The sequence below is a fragment of the Macrosteles quadrilineatus genome, unplaced genomic scaffold (genome assembly GCF_028750875.1).
Source record: "Macrosteles quadrilineatus isolate MER2022 unplaced genomic scaffold, UCM_ALF_1.0 Scaffold_1__1_contigs__length_201487025, whole genome shotgun sequence".
Taxonomy (NCBI): Eukaryota; Metazoa; Arthropoda; class Insecta; order Hemiptera; family Cicadellidae; genus Macrosteles; species Macrosteles quadrilineatus.
The window spans coordinates 56,788,353-56,815,429 of record NW_026542594.1 but is presented as its reverse complement, the minus strand read 5'-3'; the positions used below and the strand labels follow the sequence as shown (position 1 = coordinate 56,815,429).

Genomic DNA, 27,077 nt, shown 5'->3' with positions numbered 1-27,077 from the left:
TTTGTACGTTTGAATAACTACAACATTCTGTATTAGCATTAGTCATGATTTGAAATAGTGTCACAGTGTTTCTATAGATTGCAGCACAGAAAACTATTTTACTTTTGAATAAGTCCAAATGTATTAAACCCCAATCGCAGCACACCTGTGCACTTAACAACGTTTAAATTCTCCAATGTTAAATATTAAAACATAAAAACCTTTATAAAAGTACTGTATTATAAACAATAACACCCCCGCCGCAGCAAACCTGCAGACTAAGCGAATTTCCATCTACACATCTGGAATTCCACTAAATTATTCCCTTAAAATTGTCAGATTTATTTCCTATTTAAATATATCATTAATATTAATGAGTACCGGTACTTAGGTTTGCTGCTACAGGGAAGAAAATAGGGGGTTTTTATTGAAATATTAATAGCTTAGTATGAAGTAAACAAAATTTCAAAATGTCATTAAGATATGTCCATAGACAAGCAAGCTACAACACTGTATTTATTCTCCATAAGAATAACATGGTAATTTTAAATTTACACTGTTTTGCGATTTTTCCGTAACCGTTAGGCATGCAACAATGCTTCAATATACTAAATTATTTGTTTTTTGGAGCTTTACAAAATGGTTTAGAAAGAAATTGCAAAATTTTATGTTTTCAGGGTGAAAAATTAGAAAAACCCATTTTTACCCCATAAACCCCTGTTCCCATAGTCCGATCATGCTGGTTCGCGAACTCGTTCGAATAAATGTAGGTTTACACGTTTATACCAAATTTCATCAAAATCGGATCATTTTAGCTCGAGTTATCGCGCTAACGGACACATATATAAATATATATATATATATTTTTTATATATATATATGAATTTGAACGGATGGTGTTTTTGGTCTCTGGGGACCTCAAAACGAAAAACTAAATCGGTCCCGGGTCCAGGTCTTACCATGAGACCTACGGTAATAGCTTATTCCCTATATGGGAAATTCGCTAAAAGGGATGACTTTTTTAAATGTATGACAACAGCTAATTTGCAACCAAAAGGTGAGTGAGCGTAGCGAACGAACATTAACCTGGAGGCGAGTAAGCGTAGCGAACGAGCTAACCTGAAAACAAGTGAGCGCAGCGAACGATTTCCAACCTGAAGGTGAGTGAGCGTAGCGAACGAACTTCAACCAGGACGTGATTGAGCCATGCGAATACTTATGAAGTTAAGCGGGGCAAAGCCCGCGGGTACGGCTAGTATGAATATAAATTAACAAGTAATATAAATATCCAATACTGCAGAATAAGCAAATTTCAATTTGCCTGATTTTATTTTTAAATAAATCTATTTCAATAACAAGTTTAACCTTAGAGTACCTAGGTTTGCTGCTACAGGGAGGGTAATAAAGTGTGTTTTTTTAGTAAAATATTAATAGCTTAGTAAATAAATAAATAAATAAATAGATTTGCCAAGTTGGATCAGAATATCTATCTATGTATATAATACACTAAGCCGATTTTTGTAAACAGAACTCCTCCCTCATTTTTGGACCGATTTCGATGATTAAAGTGTCCAAAAAATGACCCTGATCTGTAGTTTTGCAAAGTGTTTTTAGTTTTTTTTTTTTTTAATCTTTATTAGTTTGGACAGGATCTTCCATTAAAGTTAGGTTTTCTCCCATAAGATTAACATGGAGGAATCTAAATATTTAATTGGAAACTTTGTCTCCACTAATTTGAGAGAACAGCTGGACGTAGAAACTTGGTAGAGGTCTAAAAAGAAAGGCCTTGGTCTGTAGATGAGTTATCAAAAGAAACACGAAGTAAAGTCCCTTAGGGCTCTGCCCCAGAAGCCTTTAAAGATCCCTCGACAGATTTGTTTACATTTTGGCCATGTGGATAATACTTTTTAATGAAACAGCTGTTAATTTTTAAATTGTGTTTTAAACAACACACATTTATTGGGAGTTACTAAGTTGTCCAAAATAAGTATTTGCAATGTTATTTTACTTTCTCCCCCTATACCATAGTATATGGAGAAAGTCAGTGTTGGGAAGTAGCGCGCTACAATTAGCGACGCTACAGTAGCGCGCTACTTTTTTTGTAGCGTTAGCTGTAGCTACGCTACTGTTAAGATTTTGTAGCTTTGGCTGTAGCTAGCTACATTTTTAAAGTAGTTGTAGCGGAATTTTAGCTACTTTTCTCGCTACATTAACATTGTTTGATATAGTTATTTTTATCATAACCTCAACCTTACGTGAAACAACCTCTTTCAAACTGAGATTTTCAAAAAAAATTAGGCCTACTTTCTTGGCCTTCAACTTCATACAGCTGGTTGTAGCCGTTTCATTCCCTATTACAACGTTGTGTGGACATGAGTGTTATCCACATTTTTGGCTCTCATTTCCTTAATTTACTACTCTATGATAACTGTCAGATAAAATAAAATTTAGTATGTTGTAGCCCTTTAAATTCTAAACAAAATGGTACAAATCCCATTTCTGTAAAAATTACGGTTCAAAAGTTATGGTAATTATGTTATTTTCCCATAAAAACCCCATAAAATAACGAAAAAAAGGATTTTAGAAAAAAATCCGGATTTATTTTAACATAGTATGTTATGGTCCTTAAAGTTTTGATAGTTTTTTCATTTTAAAAAAATTTTAATTTTTAATGGGAATTTTCCAATAAAACCCCATAAAATAACAGAAAAATAGGATTTTTCTAAAAACGGCCCGAACGATTTTGATAAAAAATTTGTATGTTATAGTCCTTTATATTCTGAACAAAATGGTACAAATCCCATTTCTGTAAAAATTATGGTTCAAAAGTTATTGTAAATTATGTTATTTCCCCATAAAAACCCCATAAAATAACGGAAAAATCAGATTTTCACAAAAATGGCCCGAACGATTTTGAAAAAAATTAGTATGTAGTCCTTTAAATTCTGAACAAAATCGTACAAATTGCATTTCCGTATATTTACTTTCACCGCTTACACATGATAAAGGTTGTTGACAAACTTATGGGAGAAAGTATGTGTCAGAATGCTGATAACGTTTATTTTGATTTTAAAATTAATTTTCTTCTGTATCATGTCATATTTTGCAGTATAACGTTCCATTACGAAATCAGTGGAAATTCCTTTTATCACAGAACTCTTACAATAATTTCTAATGGAACTATCTAATATCTGTTGTACGGGTTGTTGTCTGCCTTATTCACTACTTTTGCCTATATTTTATCATATTATTCTACAGATCATCATATGATCATATGTTTATGAGATTATTGTCATACATGTTTTCAATCATTGGAAAAATCTTCGATTGTGTAATACAATACAAAATAATACAAGTAGTGCAGAAGGACACGTTGCCCATTTGAGCCGTGTCCATATTTTGTTAAATTAATAGTAGTTTACAGCAACTGGATAAAACATTTTACAATATTTATACAGGGTGAGTTTCTACTGACCGTGTTAACTTCGCCAGTGGGTTCAACTCACTAAAAGGAACAAAAAAGTTCCTATAAACCCATGTCCGATTTTCGACCGTTTGGCTGTTTTGGGGGATTTTGTGTTTTTCTTATTTTATTAGACTTTGCTCCACAATTTATGTAATAAAAACTTAACCAATTACTTTAGAGAGTTATAGTTAAAATCATTGGATAGAACATTAAATTTGCTATAAATCAAAGGTTTCATTCAACAATTATACCATTACATAGTCCACGTTATAACCAAAATAAAGTAAAAATGTCATTAAATTAATTAATTACGATAATTTTCATGGGCCTCCTTTGATACATAAACCTGCATTTATGCAATGTTGAAATCCATAAAAAACTTGGCATTTTAATAATCTTTCAAATGATATGCTATTCGATACTATTATTGATATAAACCAGTGAGAAATTACTAATAAACTACAATAAAACACGGTTTACAGATTTTGTTTTTGCACAGTTTTACTGTTAATAATAATTACTGTATTCATCATGTTGGCATAATCTTGATTGGTAAAAGGCTCCATATTTTAATAAATGTTGAAAAACTCTTAATTGACTTGGAAATATCAAGTTAAAACAGCAAATTACTCAACAAGGTATGTTCAAGCAGCTGAGTTATCTAGCTATAGATGACAAATCAATAAAAGCTGACTTAATCAAGCACAAGGTAAAACTAATTACACAGCATTTAAGAATCAAACACACTACATCTTTGAAAATGTGAAAAACCTTAAGTTTATACATTTTATTAATTCAAATAATTTTAATAAATATTTAAAAGTTAAAATAATGTACAAATTTTATCAGATAGTTCAATAAAATACATCATGGAGTATACAGTAATTATTATTAACAGTAAAACTGTGCAAAAACAAAATCTGTAAACCGTGTTTTATTGTAGTTTATTAGTAATTTCTCACTGGTTTATATCAATAATAGTATTGAATAGCATATCATTTGAAAGATTATTAAAATGCCAAGTTTTTTATGGATTTCAACATTGCATAAATGCAGGTTTATGTATCAAAGGAGGCTCATGAAAATTATCGTAATTAATTAATTTAATGACAATTTTACTTTATTTTGGTTATAACGTGGACTATGTAATGGTATAATTGTTGAATGAAACCTTTGATTTATAGCAAATTTAATGTTCTATCCAATGATTTTAACTATAACTCTCTAAAGTAATTGGTTAAGTTTTTATTACATAAATTGTGGAGCAAAGTCTAATAAAATAAGAAAAACACAAAATCCCCCAAAACAGCCAAACGGTCGAAAATCGGACATGGGTTTATAGGAACTTTTTTGTTCCTTTTAGTGAGTAGAACCCACTGGCGAAGTTAACACGGTCAGTAGAAACTCACCCTGTATAGAAATATGTGCATTTAGAAAGTCATTATGCTGTAAAACTGCAATTTACTACAGACTTTTCAGAGAGGTGACTTCGATGTATTCATTCAGCATAGTGAACACATAATACAGATATGTCAACAAATAAGAATTTGATTCCTTAGAGAGCCTTTGAATGTTATTAGAATAACGAAATGGGTTGTGCATGTTTACTAGCGCTACTCAGCAACAAAAACTATTTAATTTATCTCTAAAAAATATATTCTTAAAGTGCACTGAGCAGCAGCCTAAAAAATACTATGTAACTTACCCATATATAGTTCGGCTACTTAGAAAACGACCTGCGCCCTAATGCTAAACCAATGCTAGAGGAGGTCGTTTTCTAAGCGGCCGAACTATAGTTACAAAATGCTCAAACTCGCATTGTACCATTTATAATTCGGCTTATATTTCTCCAGCAGATTATTTATCTGCAGAAGAAGTTTATTGTGCTCTTATCCTGTCTAATAACATCCAAAGACAGAAACCTTGCCTAAAATGGTACCTATCTTGACAAATTATTTGCAGTGGCCTATATTACAAACCGTGGCCCACTGAGTTGTTAACCCTTTGCGGTCGGAAGGCCACTACGTGTGGCCACAAGATCCGTAACGTGACAAGTTTTAATATATATAAGAAGCGACGCGCCAATAGCTCGGCAGGGCCACTCATAGTGGCCCCGCCTCCTTCCATGGTTTGGCCGCCATTATTACTTCTCTTGTTTACGTCTTACGCTTGGATTTAAATACCGTGTGGCGAGCATTTCAACTCCAAAACACTGATGTTTAACCAAACATATGACTGTAAACTCGGTCATCATTAGGATTCAATTATGTACACTTGTATTTAATAACAACTTAATTACTCAAATATTAAAACGTTTATAACAATTAAATTATTAATACACTTAAATAAAATAAAAAAGTAAAGTATCTTTTATGGTTGAAACTGATTAAAAAACAATGAAAATGGTTCATTTGCAATGAAATATTTAAAAAAACTACAAATCTAAATATATTTGACAAGTTATATGATTATCATACAGTATTATGCAAATTACCAGCTTTATTATGAGTTTAGTGAAAAGTAGAAAGAACATAGATAATATATAATATTAATTTAAAATCTTGGTACCTAAACAAAATAATATTAAGAAGTATATTGGATGAAAAACCGTTAAAAGAACTGCAAAAAACTTTACAAAACTAAAATGAAATCATTATTGCCTAAAATTTACACATGAAGGATAAAAAAATGAAGGATAAAAAATTAGTAGTTGAAGGATAAAATTTACACATAATACATAAATAAAGACTTACAATGCATATAAAAATAATTAGACATCACATTACTTGAGTTGATTTAGACGAGTTTGTATTTCTTCAGTGTGTGATATCGGTGAAAACAGTCTCCTGGGTGTAAGCCAGGTTTATTCTCACAGGTCTTGCAGTAAAATCTGGTTCGTTTACGCTGTCCAGCTGCTCTATTTGTACAAACAGCACAGTCCTTCTTCGAAGTTCCCTCCAGCTCATAAATGAAGTGTATTTTTCCATCCAGGCGGTCTCCTTCAGTGGTATATGATGGGCGTCCACGTTTCCTGCTTGTGTTTCTTACATCACCCACTAGCTGATTCACAAGTTGTTTACGGTACATCTTTTGACGCACAGCTGGTCTGCCAGGGTCTCGGTTGTTGTTGTAAATTATGAATCCATTCACAACAGCAACTTCAATTAGCCAAAAAAATGTTACGCCACCATTTTATTGATTTTCTGGCGAATGAATAAGTAGCTATGTAATGGTCTGCTACGTCTACGCCACCCATGTTTTCGTTATATCTGCAAACAGCTGTAGGTTTCTGAACAACTTCTTGATTTCCACCCTTAACGAATCTCTTTACTTCTTCCACCGAGTTTTCTCTTCCCTTTTATCTTTCCATTGTATTACAGATAGATGGTCACCTTTTCTAAATGTGTTGACATCGCCTTTTTTCAATTTTTTTTTTTTCTTAACTGCTAGAGGTAGCCCTTTTCGTTTCCTATCTACCGTTCCAGTAAAGTGAACTTTTTTTTCGTACAGAACCTCGGCTAATTCTGGGCTCTAGAGTAAAACCGGTCGGTAAATACGTGCAACCCTTCAGCACTTCCTATAGATTGTCCAACTCTGTCAACAAGAGTCAACACAACTCGAGTTGTTGTCAGTAAATCTGGCCTAACAAGTAGGTTGTTTGTTGTTTGCCCCAGATATGGTTCTATTGCACACACATAACCATTACTCGAGTCAGACAGAACATAGACCTTAATGTGCCACTTTTGAGGCTTATCCTTATTATAACATTTAAATAATACTTTTCCCTTAAACCCTACAGTACTCTCATCTACGCTAACTTTGCTGCCTGGACAGTAATATTCTCTAAACTTCATGTCAAGATAATTAACAACATGTTTCACTTTAGCAGAGCGAGAGATTGCACCTAATATTGGTCTGGTTGGAGGTGTAGAAAGGTGTAAATTCCAAAAAATTTGTAAAAATCTCTCTTTGGAAAATATATCTTTAAAAAAAAGGCTGGTTTTCCAACCAATCGGTCGAAAAATAGTCGTCGATATCAGGCTTTGGGTGCATGCCCATATTAATTATGACCCCCAGAAATGCCTTGAACTCTACTACAGTAATATCCGTCCATGTCCACCACATGGTATTTTTTTGGTAAGGGTCTCATTTTATTTATTTTTATCCATGTTTGCCTCCTGGATTGAATAATAATAATAATAGGTTAAATACCTTATTTACGTCCTCAATCCAAGTCGTCTTTTATAATGACTATAGTTTCGGGGCCAACAGCCCCATTGTCAAATTTTTTGTCTTGTTAATCGTTGTGCGGACCGGTACACTCAACGTGTACCGGTCCGCACAACGATGTAATCACTTTTGTTTAGGCCGGCCAAAAGTATAAATTCTAAATGTTACGTGTAAATATAAATGTTTCGTGTGTCAGTGTATGTGTATATGTGAACTTCAACGGTGACCAATGCTATCAACAGTAATTACCAAGACAGAAAATTTGACAATGGGGCTGTTGGCCCCGAAACTATAGTCATTATAAAAGACGACTTGGATTGAGGACGTAAACAAGGTATTTAACCTATTATTATTATTTATTTTATCTTGAGCATATCTGTTACTTTCATTAACAATTTCTTCTAACAATTCATCAGTGAAAAATAATTTGAAATACTCAATTTCTGAGTTTCTATCAAAATTTGGTGGTTGTTTGAATCCACTCAAAGCTTTATATTGAAATTCACGGAAACTTACATCATCATCCTGCCACTCTCGCCATACGTCAGCTGCAGCAGCTTCTTCAACATCAGCTACATGTTGATCGTGTTCACCCTCGTTAACTTTGCTAATATTGTCTTCTAGTTCACTATCAATGTTCGCATTTCCTTCTATATCATTATCACTTAATTCAAAATCCACATCACTGTCATGTTGACTGTCAATATCACTAAAAGTACATTCAATATTTTTGTCACCACCCTCAACCCCTACTTGCTGATCTTCCTCTACACCTTCGATCTCAAACAACATGGAAAGATTGTCATCTTCGTCGACTTGTAATAAATCCCGTATAGTATCGGATGTTAAGTCTCTATTTGAGGCCATTTATAAATCATAAATATCAATTTATTAAAAATTAAAAGGCATTAAAACAACGGTTGCACAGCTGATAGCTCATTAAGGAAACACGTGACAATATTGTTATAACCTAAAAAACCAACGGCTTGTTGTTGTCTCCAGATAGTTCCGATGATTGTCGAGAGAGCGCAGCACCTCCCAAGCAGAGAGAATCGATAACAAAATTACAATCCTAAATATTATGAAGAGAAACAGGGAGCCACTACGCGTGGCCGGTCCGAGCTGAACAGGAAACGCGTAGCCGGCCCGAGCTGCGGGGCTACCATCAGCGCTGACAATGTCGCGTCATTAGACAAAATGAGAAAGCCACTAAGTGTGGCCTTCCCGATCTATAGGGAAGGAAAATAGAACGATAAATACGACCGCAAAGGGTTAACATGATTGAAAATAACACGACATTTTGGCTGTAAAAAAGGCACAAAGAGTAAATACTATTTAAGCAGCTACTGTCATGACAGAAAGGTCATATTCCTTTAAAACTAGATCACATCATCCTTTATAAGATATGTTGTTTAACAATGCATGTAAACGTCAATATTTACGTAACTGCCAATTTGCAGTATTTTTTTCTTTTTGCAAATTCAGCATTGCTATGTCATTTGCATTATTTGTTGCCAACGAAGGCGCACAACCATATAAACGAGGAGGTCCCTGACAGTCCAAGAATAAAAGCCAACTTCACTTCAAGTATATTCCACTACACCTAACTTTCCGTAGATGAATTAGCGTAAGCCTTGAAAGTAACCGTCGATTTCGATGGGTTTCTTAATACATAATACATTAAGTACATAAATAAGCAAGCTACAACAGTTTACTTAACCTCCAAAAGAATAACATGGGAATTTTTAATTTACAACTTTCTGAATTTTTTCTGTAACTATTAACCATACAAAAAAAACTTCAATTCACTAAATTTAAGCTCTTCAAAATGGTCTAGAGAGTAATTGGGAACAAGAAAAATTTCTGAAACGAGAAAAAGCAATTTTTACCCCATAAAACCCCGTTCGCATGGTCCGATCATGCTGGTTCACGAACTCGTTTGAGTAAACGTATCAAATTTCATCGAAATTGGATCATTTTTGCTTGATTTATCGTGCTAACAGACAATCATGTATATATATGTATATTATTAAGTAAATTAAAGTACCAAAGTACCATAAAATCATGTTATTGAGCGAAGCTCTTATACGTAGACTTTTATGCATTTCGTAATACGCAAACTCCTCCTAGACGGCTGAATCAATCGTTTTCAAATTTTGCATGGTGATAAAGACCATATCGGTGAGTGCCAACATCTATATGGCGTTAAAAAAGACTCTCAGGAATCCGCCCCACTGGGTCTCAAAGTTTCAATGTAATCCTTATGGAAGCAGTATTTGACACATAAACAAAGACATATGATCAGCTGTTGACTTTTGAATGCAGTAGATAAAGAAATAGCTGATAGCATTATCCCACAGATATTAGAACAGAAACGGTATGGATCATAAATATAATCAAATGACGACACTAGCTTGAGATCCGTGACGTAGGAAGTGGTTAAGGAAGTAGTAACGGTGAGCAGTCTAGAGTGTGGAAACTGTTTATGACGATTAGATTAAGGTATCTGCATTCCTAAAATTCTATGGGAAGGGAGAATACGGGTCCGCGACGTAGGAGGTGGTGAAGGAAGTAGTAAAGGCGAGCTGTCCGGAGTGTGGGAACTGTTTATGACGAAGATTAAGGTATCTGCAATCCTAAAATGCAATTGGAAGGGAAGGAAACAGGTCCGCGACGTAGGAAGTGGTAAAGGAAGTAGTAAAGGCAACAGTTCGAGGTATGGGATCTGTTTATTACCATTAGATTAAGGTATTTGCAATCCTATAATGCTATGGGAAGGGAGGGAAACAGGCCCGTGACGTAGGAAGTGGTGGAGGAAGTAGTAAAGGCAAGCAGTATGGATTGTGGGAACTGTTTGTGACGATTAGATTAAGGTATCTGCAATCCTAAAATGCCATGGGAAGGGAGGAAAACAGGTCCGCGAAGTAGGAAGTGGTGAAGGAGGTTGTCAAGGCGAGCTGTCCGGAGTGTGGAAAATGTTTATGACGATTAGATTAAGGTATCTACAATTCTAAAATGCTATGGGAAGGGGTAAAACAGGTTCGCGATGTAGGGAGTGGTGAAGGAAGTAGTCAAGGCGAGCTGTCCGGAGTGTGGAAACTGTTTATGACGATTAGATTTAGGTATCTGCATTCCTAAAATTCTATGGGAAGGGAGGGAAACGGGTCCGCGACGTAGGAAGTGGTGAAGAAGTAGTAAAGGCAAGCGGTCCGGACTGTGGGAACTGTTTATGACGATTAGATTTAGGTATCTGCGTTCCTAAAGTTCTATGGGAAGGGAGGAAAACGGATCCGCGACGTAGGAAGTGGTGAAGGAAGTAGTCAATGCGAGCTGTCCAGAGTGTGGAAAATGTTTACGACGATTAGATTAAGTCATCTGCAATCCTAAAATGCGATTGGAAGAGAAGGAAACATGTCCGCGACGTAGGAAGTGGTGAAGGAAGTAGTCAAGGCGAGCTGTCTGGAGTGTGGAAACTGTTTACGACAATTAGATTTAGGCATCTGCATTCCTAAAATTATATGGGATGGGAGGAAAGCGGGTCCACGAGGTAGGAAGTGGTGAAGGAAGTAGTAAAGTCAAGCAGTCTGGAGTCTGGGAACTGTTTATGACGATTAGATTAAGGTATCTGCAATCCTAAAATGCTTTTGGAAGGATGGTAACAGGTCCGCGACGTAGGAAGTGGTGAAGGAAGTAGTAAAGGCGAGCTGTCCGGAGTGTGGAAACTGTTAACGACAATTAGATTTAGGTATCTGCATTCCTAAAATTATATGGGATGGGAGGAAAGCGGGTCTACGAGGTAGGAAGTGGTGAAGGAAGTAGTAAAGTCAAGCAGTCTGGAGTCTGGGAACTGTTTATGACGATTAGATTAAGGTATCTGCAATCCTAAAATGCTTTTGGAAGGATGGTAACAGGTCCGCGACGTAGGAAGTGGTGAAGGAAGTAGTAAAGGCGAGCTGTCCGGAGTGTGGAAACTGTTTACGACAATTAGATTTAGGTATCTGCATTCCTAAAATTATATGGGATGGGAGGAAAGCGGGTCCACGAGGTAGGAAGTGGTGAAGGAAGTAGTAAAGGCGAGCTGTCTGGAGTGTGGGAACTGTTTATGACGATTAGATTAAGGTATATGCAATCCTAAAATGCTATTGGAAGGGAAGGAAACAGGTCCGCGACGTAGGAAGTGGTGAAGGAAGTAATCAAGGCGAGCTGTCCGGAGTGTGGAAACTGTTTATGACGATTAGATTAAGGTATCTACAATCCTAATATGCTATGGGAAGGAAGGAAACCGGTCCGCGACGTAGGAAATGGTGAAGGAAGTAGTAAAGGCGAGCTGTGTGGAGTGTGGGAACTGTTTATGACGATTAGATTAAGGTATCTCCAATCCTAAAATGCTATTGGAAGGGAAGGAAACAGGTCCGCGACGTAGGAAGTGGTGAAGGAAGTAGTAAAGGCGAGCTGCCTGGAGTGTTGGAACTGTTTATGACGAATAGATTAAGGTATCTACAATCTTAAAATTCCATCAGAAGAGAGGGAAACAGGTCCGCGACGTAAGAAGAGGTGAAAGAAGTAGTAAAGGCTAGTAGTGCAGAGTGTGGGGAATGTTTGTGGTAATTAGATTAACGTATCTAAAATACTAAAATGCTATGGAAAGTGACGAAAATAGGTCCACAATGTAGGAAGTGAATTAGAAAGCAGTAAAGTATGAGCATAGTGTGAGAACCGTCTGTGGCAGTTAGATTAATGTATCTTCGATCCTAAAATGCTATGAGAAGGGAGGGAAACAGGCCCCACGACGTAGGAAGTGGTAAAGGATGTAGTAAACACTGGCAATTCAGAGTGGAGGAACCGTTTGTGCAGTTAGATAAATGTATCTAATACTTAAATGCTATAAGAAGGGAAGGAAACAGGTCTATGACGTAGGAAATGGTGAAGGAAGTAGTAAGGCTTGCAGTGCAGAGTGTGGGAACTGTCTTTGGCAATTACATTAATGTATTTGCAATCCTAAAATGCTATGGGAAGAGAGGGAAACAGGCCCACGACGTAGGGGGTGGTGAAGGAAGTAGAAAAGGTGAGCAGTGTTGAGTGTGGAAATGGATTAATGTATCTGCAATGCTAAAATGATATGGGAAGAGACTGTAGACTTTAGGTTAAAATGATTACGAAGCAAGCATCGATACATATTTCGATACATGCAATCGTTTACAATAGAAATTTACAACTGAGTTGACCACAGCTGATTTTTACTCCATAGAGGCATACTCCTTTTATCTATGATAGAGGTTAACAACGATTTTTACTCCCTAAAGGGTAAAAATGCTACTTTGGACCCGCAACGCAGGCATTAAAAACTACTGTTTTTACTGCAGTATGACAAAAACAATATAATATGAACCCTTGATGACTCCGCTCAATTTTGTGGATGCCTCTGCGAACGCCACCTAGTTTTATATTACTTACACGTGTTTCGGCCATTCATGCCATGATCACAGTGAAAGTACTTAACCTATTAATTTATATTATTTACAAACATTATATATTTCTTAGATATTTTTATGTCAAGGGAGTAGGTGGTGTTTTTCTTTAATATTAATAATTTTAATTTCATTGAATATGCCGTTTTGGTTTTGAGTTTGTGTCAAGTTTAGTAAATTGTCTTTGTCAGTAGTATCATGTGTATAAATATAAAAGTCTTCTTTTGCATTCATTTTTTCGCCTTTATTTTCAAGATCTAGAATATACATATTTTTATTTATATCTGAGTATGTATGGTCGGTCTGAAGTATATGTTCGGCGTATGAGGATTTTGCGTTGTCATGTTATTTGATCTTATTGCCTGTATATGCTCTTTGTATCTTACTTTGAATGTTCAACCTGTTTGACCAATATACCTAGTACTTTTCACAGTTATTACATGATAATTTGTAAATTCCCGATATCTAATTTTTTTTTTATTTCTTATTTTTATAAGGCGAAAAACTGAATGCAAAAAAAGACTTTTATATTACGAGCCAAAGGTGATTATATATATATATGTATATATATATATATATATATGAACGAATAAAAGTAAGTAAATCTGTCCTGGGTCCAGGTCTTACCATGAGACCTACGGTAATAACTTATTTCCTATATAGGAAATTGGCTAAAAAAGGTACTAAGGTTTATTTTTCTATCAATATTAACCTGCCAACAGGCAATGGGCGAATTCTGTAGTGGCAATGCATTTTTGGTGATTTTGCAGTCATAGTTTCAAAAATCCATATAAACTAAACCAACAGAGCAAACCTATTTATTCGTATACTTGAATTGTTCGTAATAAGATTGAAAAATTTGTAAACGGGGAAAGGGCATGTTGTGTCTTATGTATACATTAATACGCAAGCAGTTTTCTTTTTACAGCCATAACTCGATAACGGCTTGACGGATTTTAACGTTTGAGGTGTCAAATTAAAGGTATTTTTACGTAGATGTGCAAATACGTCTCAGAATATTAAAAAAAAGGGCATCACTTAAGTACAGTTAAGGGTTAAAGTTTGGGAATGGTGGCTCTATCTGTTGACATTAGATCAAACTCAATCCCCTTTGTTTACAACTAAACATATGGATGTAGTTTGAAATTTTTTAAGTTTAACCACAGACTGCAGGACGCTGAATTTTTATTCCAGGATTAGTTTTGCCAACAGTGTTATTTGGAGGCTTCTGATTGGCTGAGGAAACACCATTACCGCAACGATACGGTTTGATGCCATCGGCCTCAATGGTATAGTGGATAGAGTGCCGGGCTGATAAACTGAAGGAGCCGGGTTCGAATCTCACCAGTAGCACTATTTTTTTTGTCTTGGATTTTTTTCATTATCAGCAAGTTTGGTTGGTTTAGTTAGGTTATGACAGTTTAATTTTGAATTAAAACGTTATAAAATTGAATTTGAGCCATTTATAGTTTTATTTTATGAACAGCAGAACTATTTTTTCGATTAAACCTTCATTCGATTTCCCATTATCAGGAAGTCTGGTTAGTCTGGTTAGGTTATGACAGTTTAATTTTATAATTAAAGAATTATAAAATTGAATTTAAGGCATTTATAATTTTATTTTAAGAACAGAACTCTTTCTTCAAGTAATAAACCTTCATTGGATTTTTTCATTATCAGCACGTTTGGTTGGTTTGGTTAGGCTATAACAGTTTAATTTCATAATAAAAAATTATAAAATTGAATTTGAGTCGTTTATAATTGTATTTTATGAACAAAACTAATTTTTCAATTAATAAACCTTCATTATAGTCAATCAGAAGCCTCCAAATGACACTGTTGGCAAAACTAATCCTGAACAACAAATTGTGCCTCCAGGACTTATTACTTCCAGAACAAAGCCAGAATTTATATTTTTATTTAAACATCTATTAAATAAGACTGGTTCATAAAGACTGGGACGGGTGGCGTCGTCCTGTAATCAGCTACTAGGAGGTCACGAATTGTGGATAGTTATAGGCATGCACTGTGGATGCGATACTCTCTGGTGTGGATTCCCGTCCGCACGAGTGAGTACTACGACTATCCGCAGTACTATCCTGATAATTAGACCAATTCGTATATACCAAGGCAAAAATGTGGTTCGGATTCCACTATAAACTGTAGGTCCCTTAGTTGCCATTAGCTGTATGGGCTATTAATTAACAGCTGTGTCTAAGGAATATGTCGGCCTTAGTCACTAACAAGACTACAAAATCGCGCCACTCATCCTACACTCATCTCCATTCATACTTGGCTTAAAATACCTACTTTGTATGGTCGCCATTTCATAGAAAAGTATTAAAAGTATTAAGTATTAAATTAATAGTGTCCTGGCAAGACTTGACAACAATTTGTTTGCAATAGTTGAATTCATTTACCTTATATCGTATTTTACTGAATTATCGTTTTTTTAACATGTTTAGCCTCTGGGTCATGTAATTTACTAATAAAAAGGTTAAATACCTGTAGTACCTGTAGTACTGCAATAGATATGATAGATGGCAGTGTCAATGTAAGGCGAGGATCTGACAAAGACAACGGTAGTGGGAGGGTGCTCAAACGCGTATGTGTGCCCAGTCATGACTCATCTTTTGCCGGCTACACCACGGACGCTACCATACCAGTATTATAATTGGCCAATTTTGTTTAATGTTTAGTGTTTTTGTGTTCGTGTTTGTGTGTTTTAGTGACTCTTTACAGTTATGAAGAGGATTTGTGTGTTTGGAATGTTTTTAACTATGGTATCAGCTTGAACCTTTAGGTTCGAAACATGGGTCGCTGACCTAAATCCAGGATCACGGACAAGTACTACAGGTATTTAACCTTTTTAATTAGTGAACTATCGTGTTGTTTTGGTTACAGTTCGGTGTGATGAAATGAATGTTTGAAAGTGAATATTTACAGTGCAGTAGCCGTTACATTACCATATCATATAATTTACAATGTATATCAAAATGACGTCGTAGTGTTTTCTGTTGCTTGGTTAACTTTGTACCTATTTCATCTAAATTTAAAATTAAATGCCAGTAAGACAAAGAACTGTGAGTGGCTGGAGGAAACGCAAACGTGGCCGCTTGCATCGACCTCTCAATGGAACATTTTAAGGTTACAGAGAGGCAGTATACCACCGTGGTGATACATCCAACATCGGACAAATCAACGTTAAATGTTTACATTCTGGTGGCTTACATTTTAAGCAAAAAAAGACTGGCCGAGACATCAATTGTTCCTCTTTGTTGCCATAAATGAGAGAACCGTTTACCTCATCTGTGGAATTCACCATACTTTCAGGAACTTATTGGAAACTCCCAATCTGAAAACAGTGCTGTGAGGCTTAAATCTAGAAATTATTTGAAAAATTCGTCAATTTAATTCCGCATTTGCCATGGTCAGCTCTGAAGCTCATTTATATTAGAGGATCACACAGGGAATCTACAATTTCAAGATCCATGACACATTTTACCTCCGAGTAGGTAATCTAATTCCTTAAGAAGGTCATCCTGAACACGCACAGATTTATAAGTACGACGTTGGCACTGGAACCCTATCAGCGCATGAAACACAATTCAAAGAAAAATTCAATGAAAAAATATGCGGGAAATAGGGTGACATTGCCAACCCATTTTCCCAATCTTTTAAAACGGTGGCAGAAATGTGTACGAACGAGAGCTCCGAGGGGACAAGTGAGATTCTTATGTACATAATAAGAGACAAAAGAAGTGACTTCCCTCGCTACAATGATGCTACATGTACATATATCAAGCTATTTTTAAAGCTGAAAACAGAGCACCACCTGGCCAAATAAATCTTAGTTTCTTTTTTCAAAAACTAATAATGTTAAACGCGAATCCGTTCTAGATCCATCGTTAGATCCACTTGCTTATCCTCTAATGTTCCCAACCGGAGACTTTGGTTGGGGCCCCTAATTTAAATACGCCTAAAACAGAAACAGAATCGTAGAAATAATTTAACAATGCTAGAATACGTGTCACACTGGTTGGCGTCAAGAGAGGGATCTAGCTTGCTTACGTCTGAAAAGCTCACTTTACAGTGTGTGATTGACACCTACGTTCTCATAGAGTGCACCCGCCTACGGTAGATAAGAGATTAACAAAGCAGTATGACAGTGGATCTATATTTTAAATATTATGGGTTACTTTTATAATTTTTTACAACATAATATTTTTTATATTTCTATAATCAGTCATAGACTTTAGAATAACTCTTTGATTGAGGTCTTGCTGTTTATGTTTTTGATGTTTATTTGTTATTACAAGTTGCAGTTTTGCTCGATTTTGAGCAACAGGTTACAGTAAATAATAAATAATAAATAGTTTACAATAAATTCCCAATAACACTAAACCTCATAGATAACTATGCATCACCACATATTGGCTGATCGGCAATGAAGTAATGAACACAAGGATACCAATATATGTTTTTTTTTTACCATTAAAATTTGCCTCACAGCACTTTTAATTTGGGTTGCGTGTTGAAAAAAAAATACACCCTGTAGTATTAGAATACTTGAATTTTAAATAATTACTACGTGGAGCGCTATACAAAAAATTAGACTGTGGCTTGTTAAAATTACGACAAAATAAACTAGCTCGTTAGTAATAATAATAGTAATAAATAATATGAATTTTTAATAAATTGTCTACATTATTATCATGCTTTGAAACTTAATAAACAAATAATGCAGGTGAGTGTTGGGGAGCGTTTGGTTTTGATCATGTTGACAGCACAACTGCGGCGTGTTTGGAAGAGAATAAAAGCTTCCATATATCGCAATGCACCTTGAGGCCGCATGTTTCTGTGACTCGAACGTGTATGCAGTCCTGCATCCAGCCCGCCACATGGTATAAAAGCTCTCATTAACCTCAATGCAGTTGCTTGTCTTAATGTCGAGTTTCTATCGTTGTATTGGTCAACACGTTCAATGTAGTTTAAATTATTCTACTCAACCAATTAACCTACATATTCCTCGTAAAGTCAACTTAACATTTATATTCATAGCATTAAGTATCATAAATTTTATACTAATTATGAATAGGGATAAATTTTGCCCACATATATGTAGTGCAAAGTTTAAGACCCCATAATCACATCATTATCATTTATTTTTTAAATTGCCTTATAATTTAGTTTGAGGGACTTGATAATTACATTGACATGTTAAAATATCAGTATAGGCCTAATGCTGGAAAAAATATACAGACGAAGAAAGTTATTCTAACCTCACACATTACTTTCCTCCATTTACTCTTAATGCTACCTAGTAATTAATTGTTTACTAAATCTATGTATATAAAGATCATGTCAATACCCACATGGCACTAGACATTGAACTTAACTGTTCATAAACAATTATTGTGTACACTGTTTAAGGATGTACAGGATGTAATTCATAACCAAATCACCAATTGCTAAAAAAGGCTTTCCAGTTGAAAACGCATTAGGATACTTACAATTTCATTTAGTTATTTTAAGACTGTAGCAATGTAATATGATGTAAGGTTTTACATTACATCTAATATATAAAATTCTCGTGTCACAGTGTTTGTCTGCAAACTCCTCCGGAACGACTTCACCGATCGTTATGAAATTTGGTGTGTAAATTCTGTAGGTATGCGAATCGGACGTAAACTATTTCCCGTTTCGAAATTCTTAAAAGGGCTCCGCCCCAGTGGCTCTGGAGTTTCCCATGTTAACCTTATGAGAAATGGAATTAATGAATCTTAACAGCTGTTTCAATTAAACAAGTTGGTTCTGTTCTATGATGTTCAATAGCATTAAAGTTACAAGGATTACCAACAGGATGCAGCACTATTATTTCTTTTACATTTATGACAACAGCTAATTTGTAACCAAAAGGTGAGTGAGCGTAGCGAACGAACTTCAACCTGGAGGCGAGTGAGCGTAGCGAACGAGCTAACCTGAAGGCAAGTGAGCGCAGCGAACGAGCTCCAACCGAAAGGTGAGTGAGCGTAGCGAACGAGCTCCAACCCAAAGGTGAGTGAGCGTAGCGAACGAACTTCAACCAGGACGTGATTGAGCGATGCGAACGAGATCATCTTGAAAATTAAACGTAACGGTACTTTCTTTCCATCGGTCTGTCTTAGAGGAAACCTATAACTTAGGCGATACGAAGTTCGCCGGGTCAGCTAGTATCTTATAAAATGCTCAATGTATTCTTTACTTGTACTATTAGCAACTTTTAAAATTATCATGTAAATAACAACATTTATGGAATGAAATAAACAATAAATGTTAATTAAGTAAAACTGTGCTAATCTGACAAAGTAATTAAATACGTATAGTGACATATTGCATTGAACTTTGTTTAAGACAAAACATAATAGTGTATAGTTGTAAAATACTATGACATTACACTGAAGAAGATAGTTTTTTTTACAACAATGTGGAAGAGGTTGGCGTGATCTCTAGTCTTGGACAGTGAGATAAATGACCATGTCATTAGACCTCCTCCACTCTCCTGTGTTATATCATCATGGATCACCACCGTAATATCTTTATACTGAAACACTCTAACATCTTTCAACACTTTGTCGTGATCTACAGTGTATGACAGTGAGACATGTCATTAGACCTCCTCCACTCCTCTGTGCTATATCATCATAGATCAACACCGTAATATCTTTATACTTAAACACTCTATCCTCTCTCAACACTTTGTCGTGATCTACAGTTTATGACAGTCAGATGGATGATCATATCATTAGACCTCCTCCACTCTCCTGTGTTCTATCATCATAGATCACCACCGAAATATCTTTATACTTAAACATTCTATCCTCTTTCAACACTTTGTCGTGATCTACAGTTTATGACGGTCAGATGGATGACTATGTCATAAGACTTCCTCCACTCTCCTGTGTTATATCATCATAGATCACCACCGTAATATCTTTATACTTAAACACTAACATCTTTCAACACTTTGTCGTGATCTACAGTGTATGACAGTGAGATGGATGACCATGTCATTAAACCTCCTCCACTAACCTGTGTTCTATCATCATAGATCACCACCGTAATTTCTTTATACTGAAACACTATCCTCTTTCAACACTTTGTCGTGATCTACAGTTTATGACGGTCAGATGGATGACCATGTCATTAGACCTCCTCCACTCTTCTGTGTACTATCATCATAGATCACCACCGTAATATCTTTATACTGAAACACTCTAACATCTTCCAACACTTTGTCGTGATCTACAGTGTATGACGGTCAGATGGATGACTATGTCATAAGACTTCCTCCACTCTCCTTTGCTATATCGTCATAGATCTCCACCGTAATATCTTTATACTGAAACACTATATCCTCTTTCAACACTTTGTCGTGATCTACAGCTTATGACAGTCAGATGGATGACCATGTCATTAGACCTCCTCCACTCTCCTGTGTTATATCATCATAGATCACCACCGTAATATCTTTATACTTAAACACCTCATCCTCTTTCAACACTTTCTCGTGATCTACTGCTTATGACAGTCAGATAGATGACTATGTCATTAGACCTCCTCCACTCTCCTGTGTTATATCATCATGGATCACCACCGTAATATCTTTATACTTAAACACTCTATCCTCTTTCAACACTTTGTTGTGATCTACAGCTTATTATTATCACTCTTGGAAATCAAATGACACAGACAAATATACGCATGAAAACTATGAACTAAATTTGATTCAATATTAAAATATTAAATTATACCAGTATTTTAATGTTAATACTTGTTTTATATAAATAACACCTGTATTTTAGTTTATGCATATTAGAGAGATATGAGATAGATAATAAAAATATTCTCCGACACTCAGCGTAAATTGTCACAGAAGAATGAGGGCAGGATTAGCTCAAGCGAGGCGGGGATGTCTTACACAAGATTTGCTCTATTCTTATTCAAGTATGTAGAGAATGTATGTATTATTAAAGGTTAAATATTTTCTTTAAAACTTTTCATGTTTTCGTAACAACTGAATCCTTCTCAAGTATTAACTTTGGAGATAAGTGTTAAAAGTAGAATATGAATCTTCTGCCATGGTAATCGAAAAAAATTATTTTTGTCATTATAAGTCATTATTTTTGTCATTATTAAGGTCAGTTTTAATAACTGACCTTAAAAAGAGACAAATTACTGTAAACTTGTTTACTTAAGAGGTAGTATTTAAATACGTATGTAGTACGTAGTAATGTATAGCATCATGATCCTTCGGCATAAGATTGAACGTTACATAGAAATGACTTAGGCTAAACATTTATTTGTGTTTATGATCAAAGAAAGTTGTTTCGTGCTTGCTCCTAGGTTTGGTTCAAAGACCACGAGGGCAGACGCAACTGCTAATGGCTTTCCAGCACGAACAAACGGTTACACGATTGTTGATAACGACATATCCCTTTCTCTCTCTCTTCCTTTCCCTCTCTCGCACGCCCGTTTCACAAGTGAAAACAACTAAAAAAAGTATAAGTTTAACATTGGTGAATATATTTTAATAAAGATATCAAACTAAACATAGAGGGCAAGTACTGAACATTCTATGTATCATAAGCATTATAACAGATGAGTTTGATCAGGTTTTTTAAAAATATATAATACTTTTGTGGAGCAATCTACAATTTTCATACATGTAGGAACAGTAACATGTATTAAGATATTGTACGTACATTAAAATGTAGACTTACTTAAACATTCCAGACAACATTGGTGTCAACATTTTAAATCTCAATATTATAATTGTTTTAAAGAATTGACAAAAACTCTTTTATGTTTAAATGATCTTTAAATTGAATAAAACAATAAAACAAAAGAAACATGATTGTTTCGATGAAAATATATTTTTAGAAGACACAAAGAGTATAACAAATCTAGAAACCCGATCTCTGTATTTAATGGCAAACGTGCGTCCGGCTGGACTTAATTCTACTTTACTGCGGAACAAAACTAAATACTGTCCTATCCCCTGCTTTGTTTAACAGATATTTACCTCTTCTGCAACTACAGCTTTTCCCGCTCATCAAATAAGGTTTGTTAACTCAACTAATATACTTAGTAAAACGAATTTGAGACCGTTAACAATACCAGGAAATATCACGTAACCAGGAAATATCTGAATGTGCTGCTCTCTACATCTCGTAGTTATTGTAAAAAGTTTTTATAACATATAAAAAGCATGATGGCTAAAAAATTTCATAATAAATATTTTCTATTTTTTCATTTAAAAAAATGATTTTTTGTTGGTATGCATATATAATTCTTGTACGTTATGGTCGTTAGGAAAGGACAGTTCAAATTATTCCTGTCATTACACAACTAGGTATTATTTATTAAATAATTGAGTGGAGCGAGCGAAGCTCTTTGGGATCAACTTCAATGCAAATAAAAACACTGTACCGTGCAATATAAAAGTTAAAATAGCCATTATACTGGAATATCACGTTTTAAAACACTGATGTAATTCCAACCATCCTTAACTAATTCTGCATTATCTAGTTGTGAGATTGTGTGATTACAATTCTGTGATAGCTACTGAACAAAGCGTGTTTACATCTTAATACTGAGTGTGGAAAGGAACAACAAAATAAAACACAAGCAACGTGGAATAAATTGGCATAGATTAAGTAAATGTAACAGGGTGTGTAAAGCCCTAACAGTGAAAGAAGGGCTTCACGAGCTCATGAGATGCTTATCGCGCGATTAAACAGGCGGAGAAGACGAGCGAGATCCTATAAACCTTACCTCAGGTAACTGTAATTCTGTACGATATAAAATCCTTTCCTTTAAGTTTCCAACATCAAATATAACCTTTATTTGCGTTAACCTTGATAATGTACGTGAAGGCCAGCATACATTTATGATGGTTAAACTTTAGATATTAAATATCCTCTATGTATCATGTCAAATCTTATTTTCGCTTGTAGAATTTTTTTATCAATTTTAGCAAATGGTTTTAGGCAGCCAATGATGCTGTTTTTGTTGTCAGAGAAAGACAATTAATTGGGATATTTGTGTTTAAATATTCACTACCCAAATAGCAACGGTCCTGAAACTTCCCACCACGTGTTAATTTATAAATAATACTAGACAAAACAGGATCATAACTAAAATTTTACGTTACGTAAACTTTTTGTCTGAGTTAAAACCTTGTAATATAAAAGTGAATATTGAAGAGTTATTTGAGTGACATCCATCATGTTCCTCATAGGACTGGATCATAATTGATTTAAAACGGGTCTTTAGAGAAATCTGTACATACTAATTGACGGTTTGGTTTCGGAGACATCATATATTCAATAGGTTTGTAACAGTCGTTTGATAAGCAATTTTCCTGCATTCGGTAAACAATCGCTCTTTTAATTAGTCACATCCATTTTCTGTCCCTGGCAAAGCCACCTAGAGGCTAATTGGATTATTAATTACTCTCGAATGGTCTTGAGGCTGTTCCTGTGTAATTAGTTTTTGCGTTCTCCACTTGAATGAAATGCTAAAATTAAACTGTTTGAGGTTGGATATTGTTTACTTGTGCATTTATTCAGCTTGAAATGGTTAAATTACGATTCAAACGTAAAATCACATTTTAAAAGTAGACCTATATTTCTTCTTTGCATACTGCTCATTATAAAAATACGATTAATTATTTTACTAATATTTTGCATAAAATATTACGAAAACATATAACTACAATTCCGAAAGGGTTGCTTTAGTAATCATTGATGGGATTAATATTTCAATTCGACATACCTGTAGACCTGACCGAGGTTATAGTGCGCATTGACGTGGGACGGCGAGATCGTAATGGCTGACAGAAAGTGATTCTCGGCTTCGTTTGGAGAACAGCTTGCCTTAATTCAAATGCAGCTCATTAACAGAGCCACATGCCCCAGAGTACTAATGGGGCCTTAGAGTTAAAAGAATCGAAGCTATGGGAACCCGTGACATACTATCATTCAAAATAGCTGTTTTATATTTGACCTAACCCGCCATGTTAAACTTCCCTATCCCAAGCGTGATGTATACAACTTCTTTACTTCACGAGTGAAGTAAAGTTTCAAAAACTCCATTGGGTGCTCAACCTAAAAAATTATACCTCTATGGAGCCAACGACGTTTAACGCTGGAAATCAGCTGTGCGCTTGAATTTTATTGTTATGCTTAAAAGAATTATCCTTACCTAGCTTTTGTTTGTAAAAGAATGTTACTGTTATAAGATGAGTGAAATGGATAATGAAAAATATTGTACGTAACCCCCTACATATTGTCGGGTCAGGTAAAATCTTGTACGTTACACGTTATGCAAGAGCATGTTTACATCACTTAGGTGAATTATGCAACTCGCTTCTGCTCGTTGCACAACATTCACCTGCGTGATGTAAAAACACTCTTACTACTCTTGTAAGGTAAATAGCTATTACAAATTGAACGCACATCATAGCATCCATCATCATTTAATGGATTTAGTGAAGCAAATATTAAATTACTGTTTAGATAAACAAGCATTTCATGCACAACTAAGAACCAAACATGGTACAAACTAATAAATCTTGAGCTCCCAAAAAGCAATGTAAGAAAGCAATGTAAGAAGCAATTCTTTCAACTTACACTATGCATGTTGATAAGAAACCCTGTTCTTTCTTGGAAATCCTTAACACGATCAAAACCATATTTTGTGTCAATGGAGTCATTCTCCAAAGATTGTTTTATGCGAACTTCAGACGAATCTTCTCTGAAAAAGTTAATAGATTAGCTTATTATGAAATAAAAATTTGTATCCAAATTTGCAAACTACCAAGTACAGGAAATATCTGTATCAGAGTGTTCCTACACTCAGTACAGATCTAGCTAAGGGAGTGTGTGCATCATATCTCCCTTTGTCTGCAGTGGAGTGTTAAAATAAGAGCTGTTATTGTCAATCCCACCAGTTGTGAGATGTGCTCTGGTTGATTGATTGATTAATTCTGTCGGAACGGACCTTGTCATGTTGCACGTCAGCCACTGATGGGCTTTTTGTTCTCCACGCCTGGTGCCTCAGAGTCCGTCAAACCTGAGTTGCTTAGTGAACTTCAGCATCCTATCTATGAGCTCCTCCTGAGGAAGGTGTCTGCCCCTTGTCATTGCTATTCCTTACCTCATTCAGAGCTGTACAGTCATAGAGTAGATGGTCAGCAGTCTCCTCGGACTGCCCACATTTCCTACATGCAGTGTCTCCATTGTGGCACTCAAGGTGCAGTTTCAGGAAGCCATAGCCAGTGACCATTCCTGTGATCTATCTGTTGCCTCCTGTCTAATGGTAGAGCATTGGAGGCGACCGTCTGGGAAGGGGAGAAGAGAGTGAGCTTACTTACCCTATGGTGTTGAAGCCTAAGCCATCTTTTCCTGTGTTCCTCCACAGCCCATAACATGACTGAGTGACATGCATACCCATGAGAAATTCCACAGAAAGGCTGTGGTCCCACAAAGTCTGAGGCTGACGCAACATTTGCTAGCTTGTCAGCCACCTCGTTCCCTTCTATCCCTGAGAGCCCAGGAACCCAACAGAGTGTTACCGTGTTGCACCTGCCCAGGTCGCATACTGCAGTGAGGCAGTCCCAGAGCACCTTAGACTTGAACTCGCAGGAGTTTAGCGCTTTAAGCGCAGCCTGGCTATCTGTGAAAATGGAAATGTTCATGTCCCTGAAGCCCAGAATCAGGTTCTCCCTAGAACAATACATTATCGCAGTTATTTCGGCCTGGAACACAGTTGGGTGTGTGCCCACGGGAACATCTATGTACACTGCCATCTATGTACATTCTTTGTAATTTAATTCATATAAAAAACAACCCCTAAAAATTTTCAAGCTATTCTCATCCATACAACACGAGGCACAAAAAAAACCTAGTCACACCTCAATTCAGACTTTCAAAAACTTTAAATAGCCATTTTTACATCCAACATATTTTCTTCAACAAGCTACCCACTTGTTTTCGTGAACTACCTCTAAACCAATTTAAAAGAAAAATTACTGAGTTTTTAAAATCAAAAGCATTATACACGCAGGAAGAATTTTTAAATAGTGACATATCATGTTTAGATTCTAAATAGGATATTGTATGTATTGAAATTTATAATTGATGTATGATCTATTTTTAAGTACTATTGTAACAATGCCTATTACAAAATGTTATGTTTAATGGCTGCAATAAATCTTATTGAATCTTATAGCCATTAAAATATGGCCTCACTATTATGGAAATAAAATAACGGACGATCAAAAACACAATTTTGTGCGATTTTTCAAGTTTTTTTCTCCATGTTTACTACATACGTCATTTATGAAATACTAATAATCTGTTAAGAGAACACGTCATATATGAAATTACGAACAGCTGTTTTGATAAAGATTCCTTTTTCTAGCTGTCACTGATATGTCGAGTGGGGGTGGCCCACAGACAGAAAGTCAGCTGAATGTGTGCTCCTGATTTTATCAAGTTTTTAAGTGGTTGTACAAAGTTTTCAAGTTAAAATTTTTGTGTAGTGAAATACGGTGAATTGGAAACATCCTTTGGTTTTTCATAGTATGACGGAGTTTAAGAGTAATTCGTTAAAATAGTATTTTAAAACCTGCAAATAATTTGGTTGTGGTAAGGGTATATCGCTTATCATAGCTGATAAGAAGGGTTAGCTGGACTCTGAACTTCCTACACTGCTTATATTGTGTTTGGAAGCTGCCCTGCTTATATCTCCAACACACATCACAAGATAAAAGATATTTTGTACTCAATAGACTATTTGAACTGTCACCGGCAAATGTTTGTTTGTAAACATGGGTAAATGTTAAAAAAAAAACTGAGGATTTATTTCTTATGACTTTATGGACATTT

At 35.4% G+C, this 27,077-nt stretch overlaps 1 protein-coding gene across 1 annotated transcript in view; it reads right to left on the bottom strand.

Annotated features, from left to right (window-relative positions):
- The window catches only part of LOC128983180 (DNA polymerase epsilon catalytic subunit 1), a 249,705-nt gene that overhangs the window by 207,083 nt on the left and 15,545 nt on the right, over positions 1 to 27,077 (bottom strand). Inside the window, exon 3 of the mRNA XM_054402367.1 lies at positions 24,819 to 24,942. Within this exon, the coding sequence (XP_054258342.1) occupies positions 24,819 to 24,942 (124 nt within the window). The remainder of the gene's footprint in view (positions 1 to 24,818; positions 24,943 to 27,077) is intronic.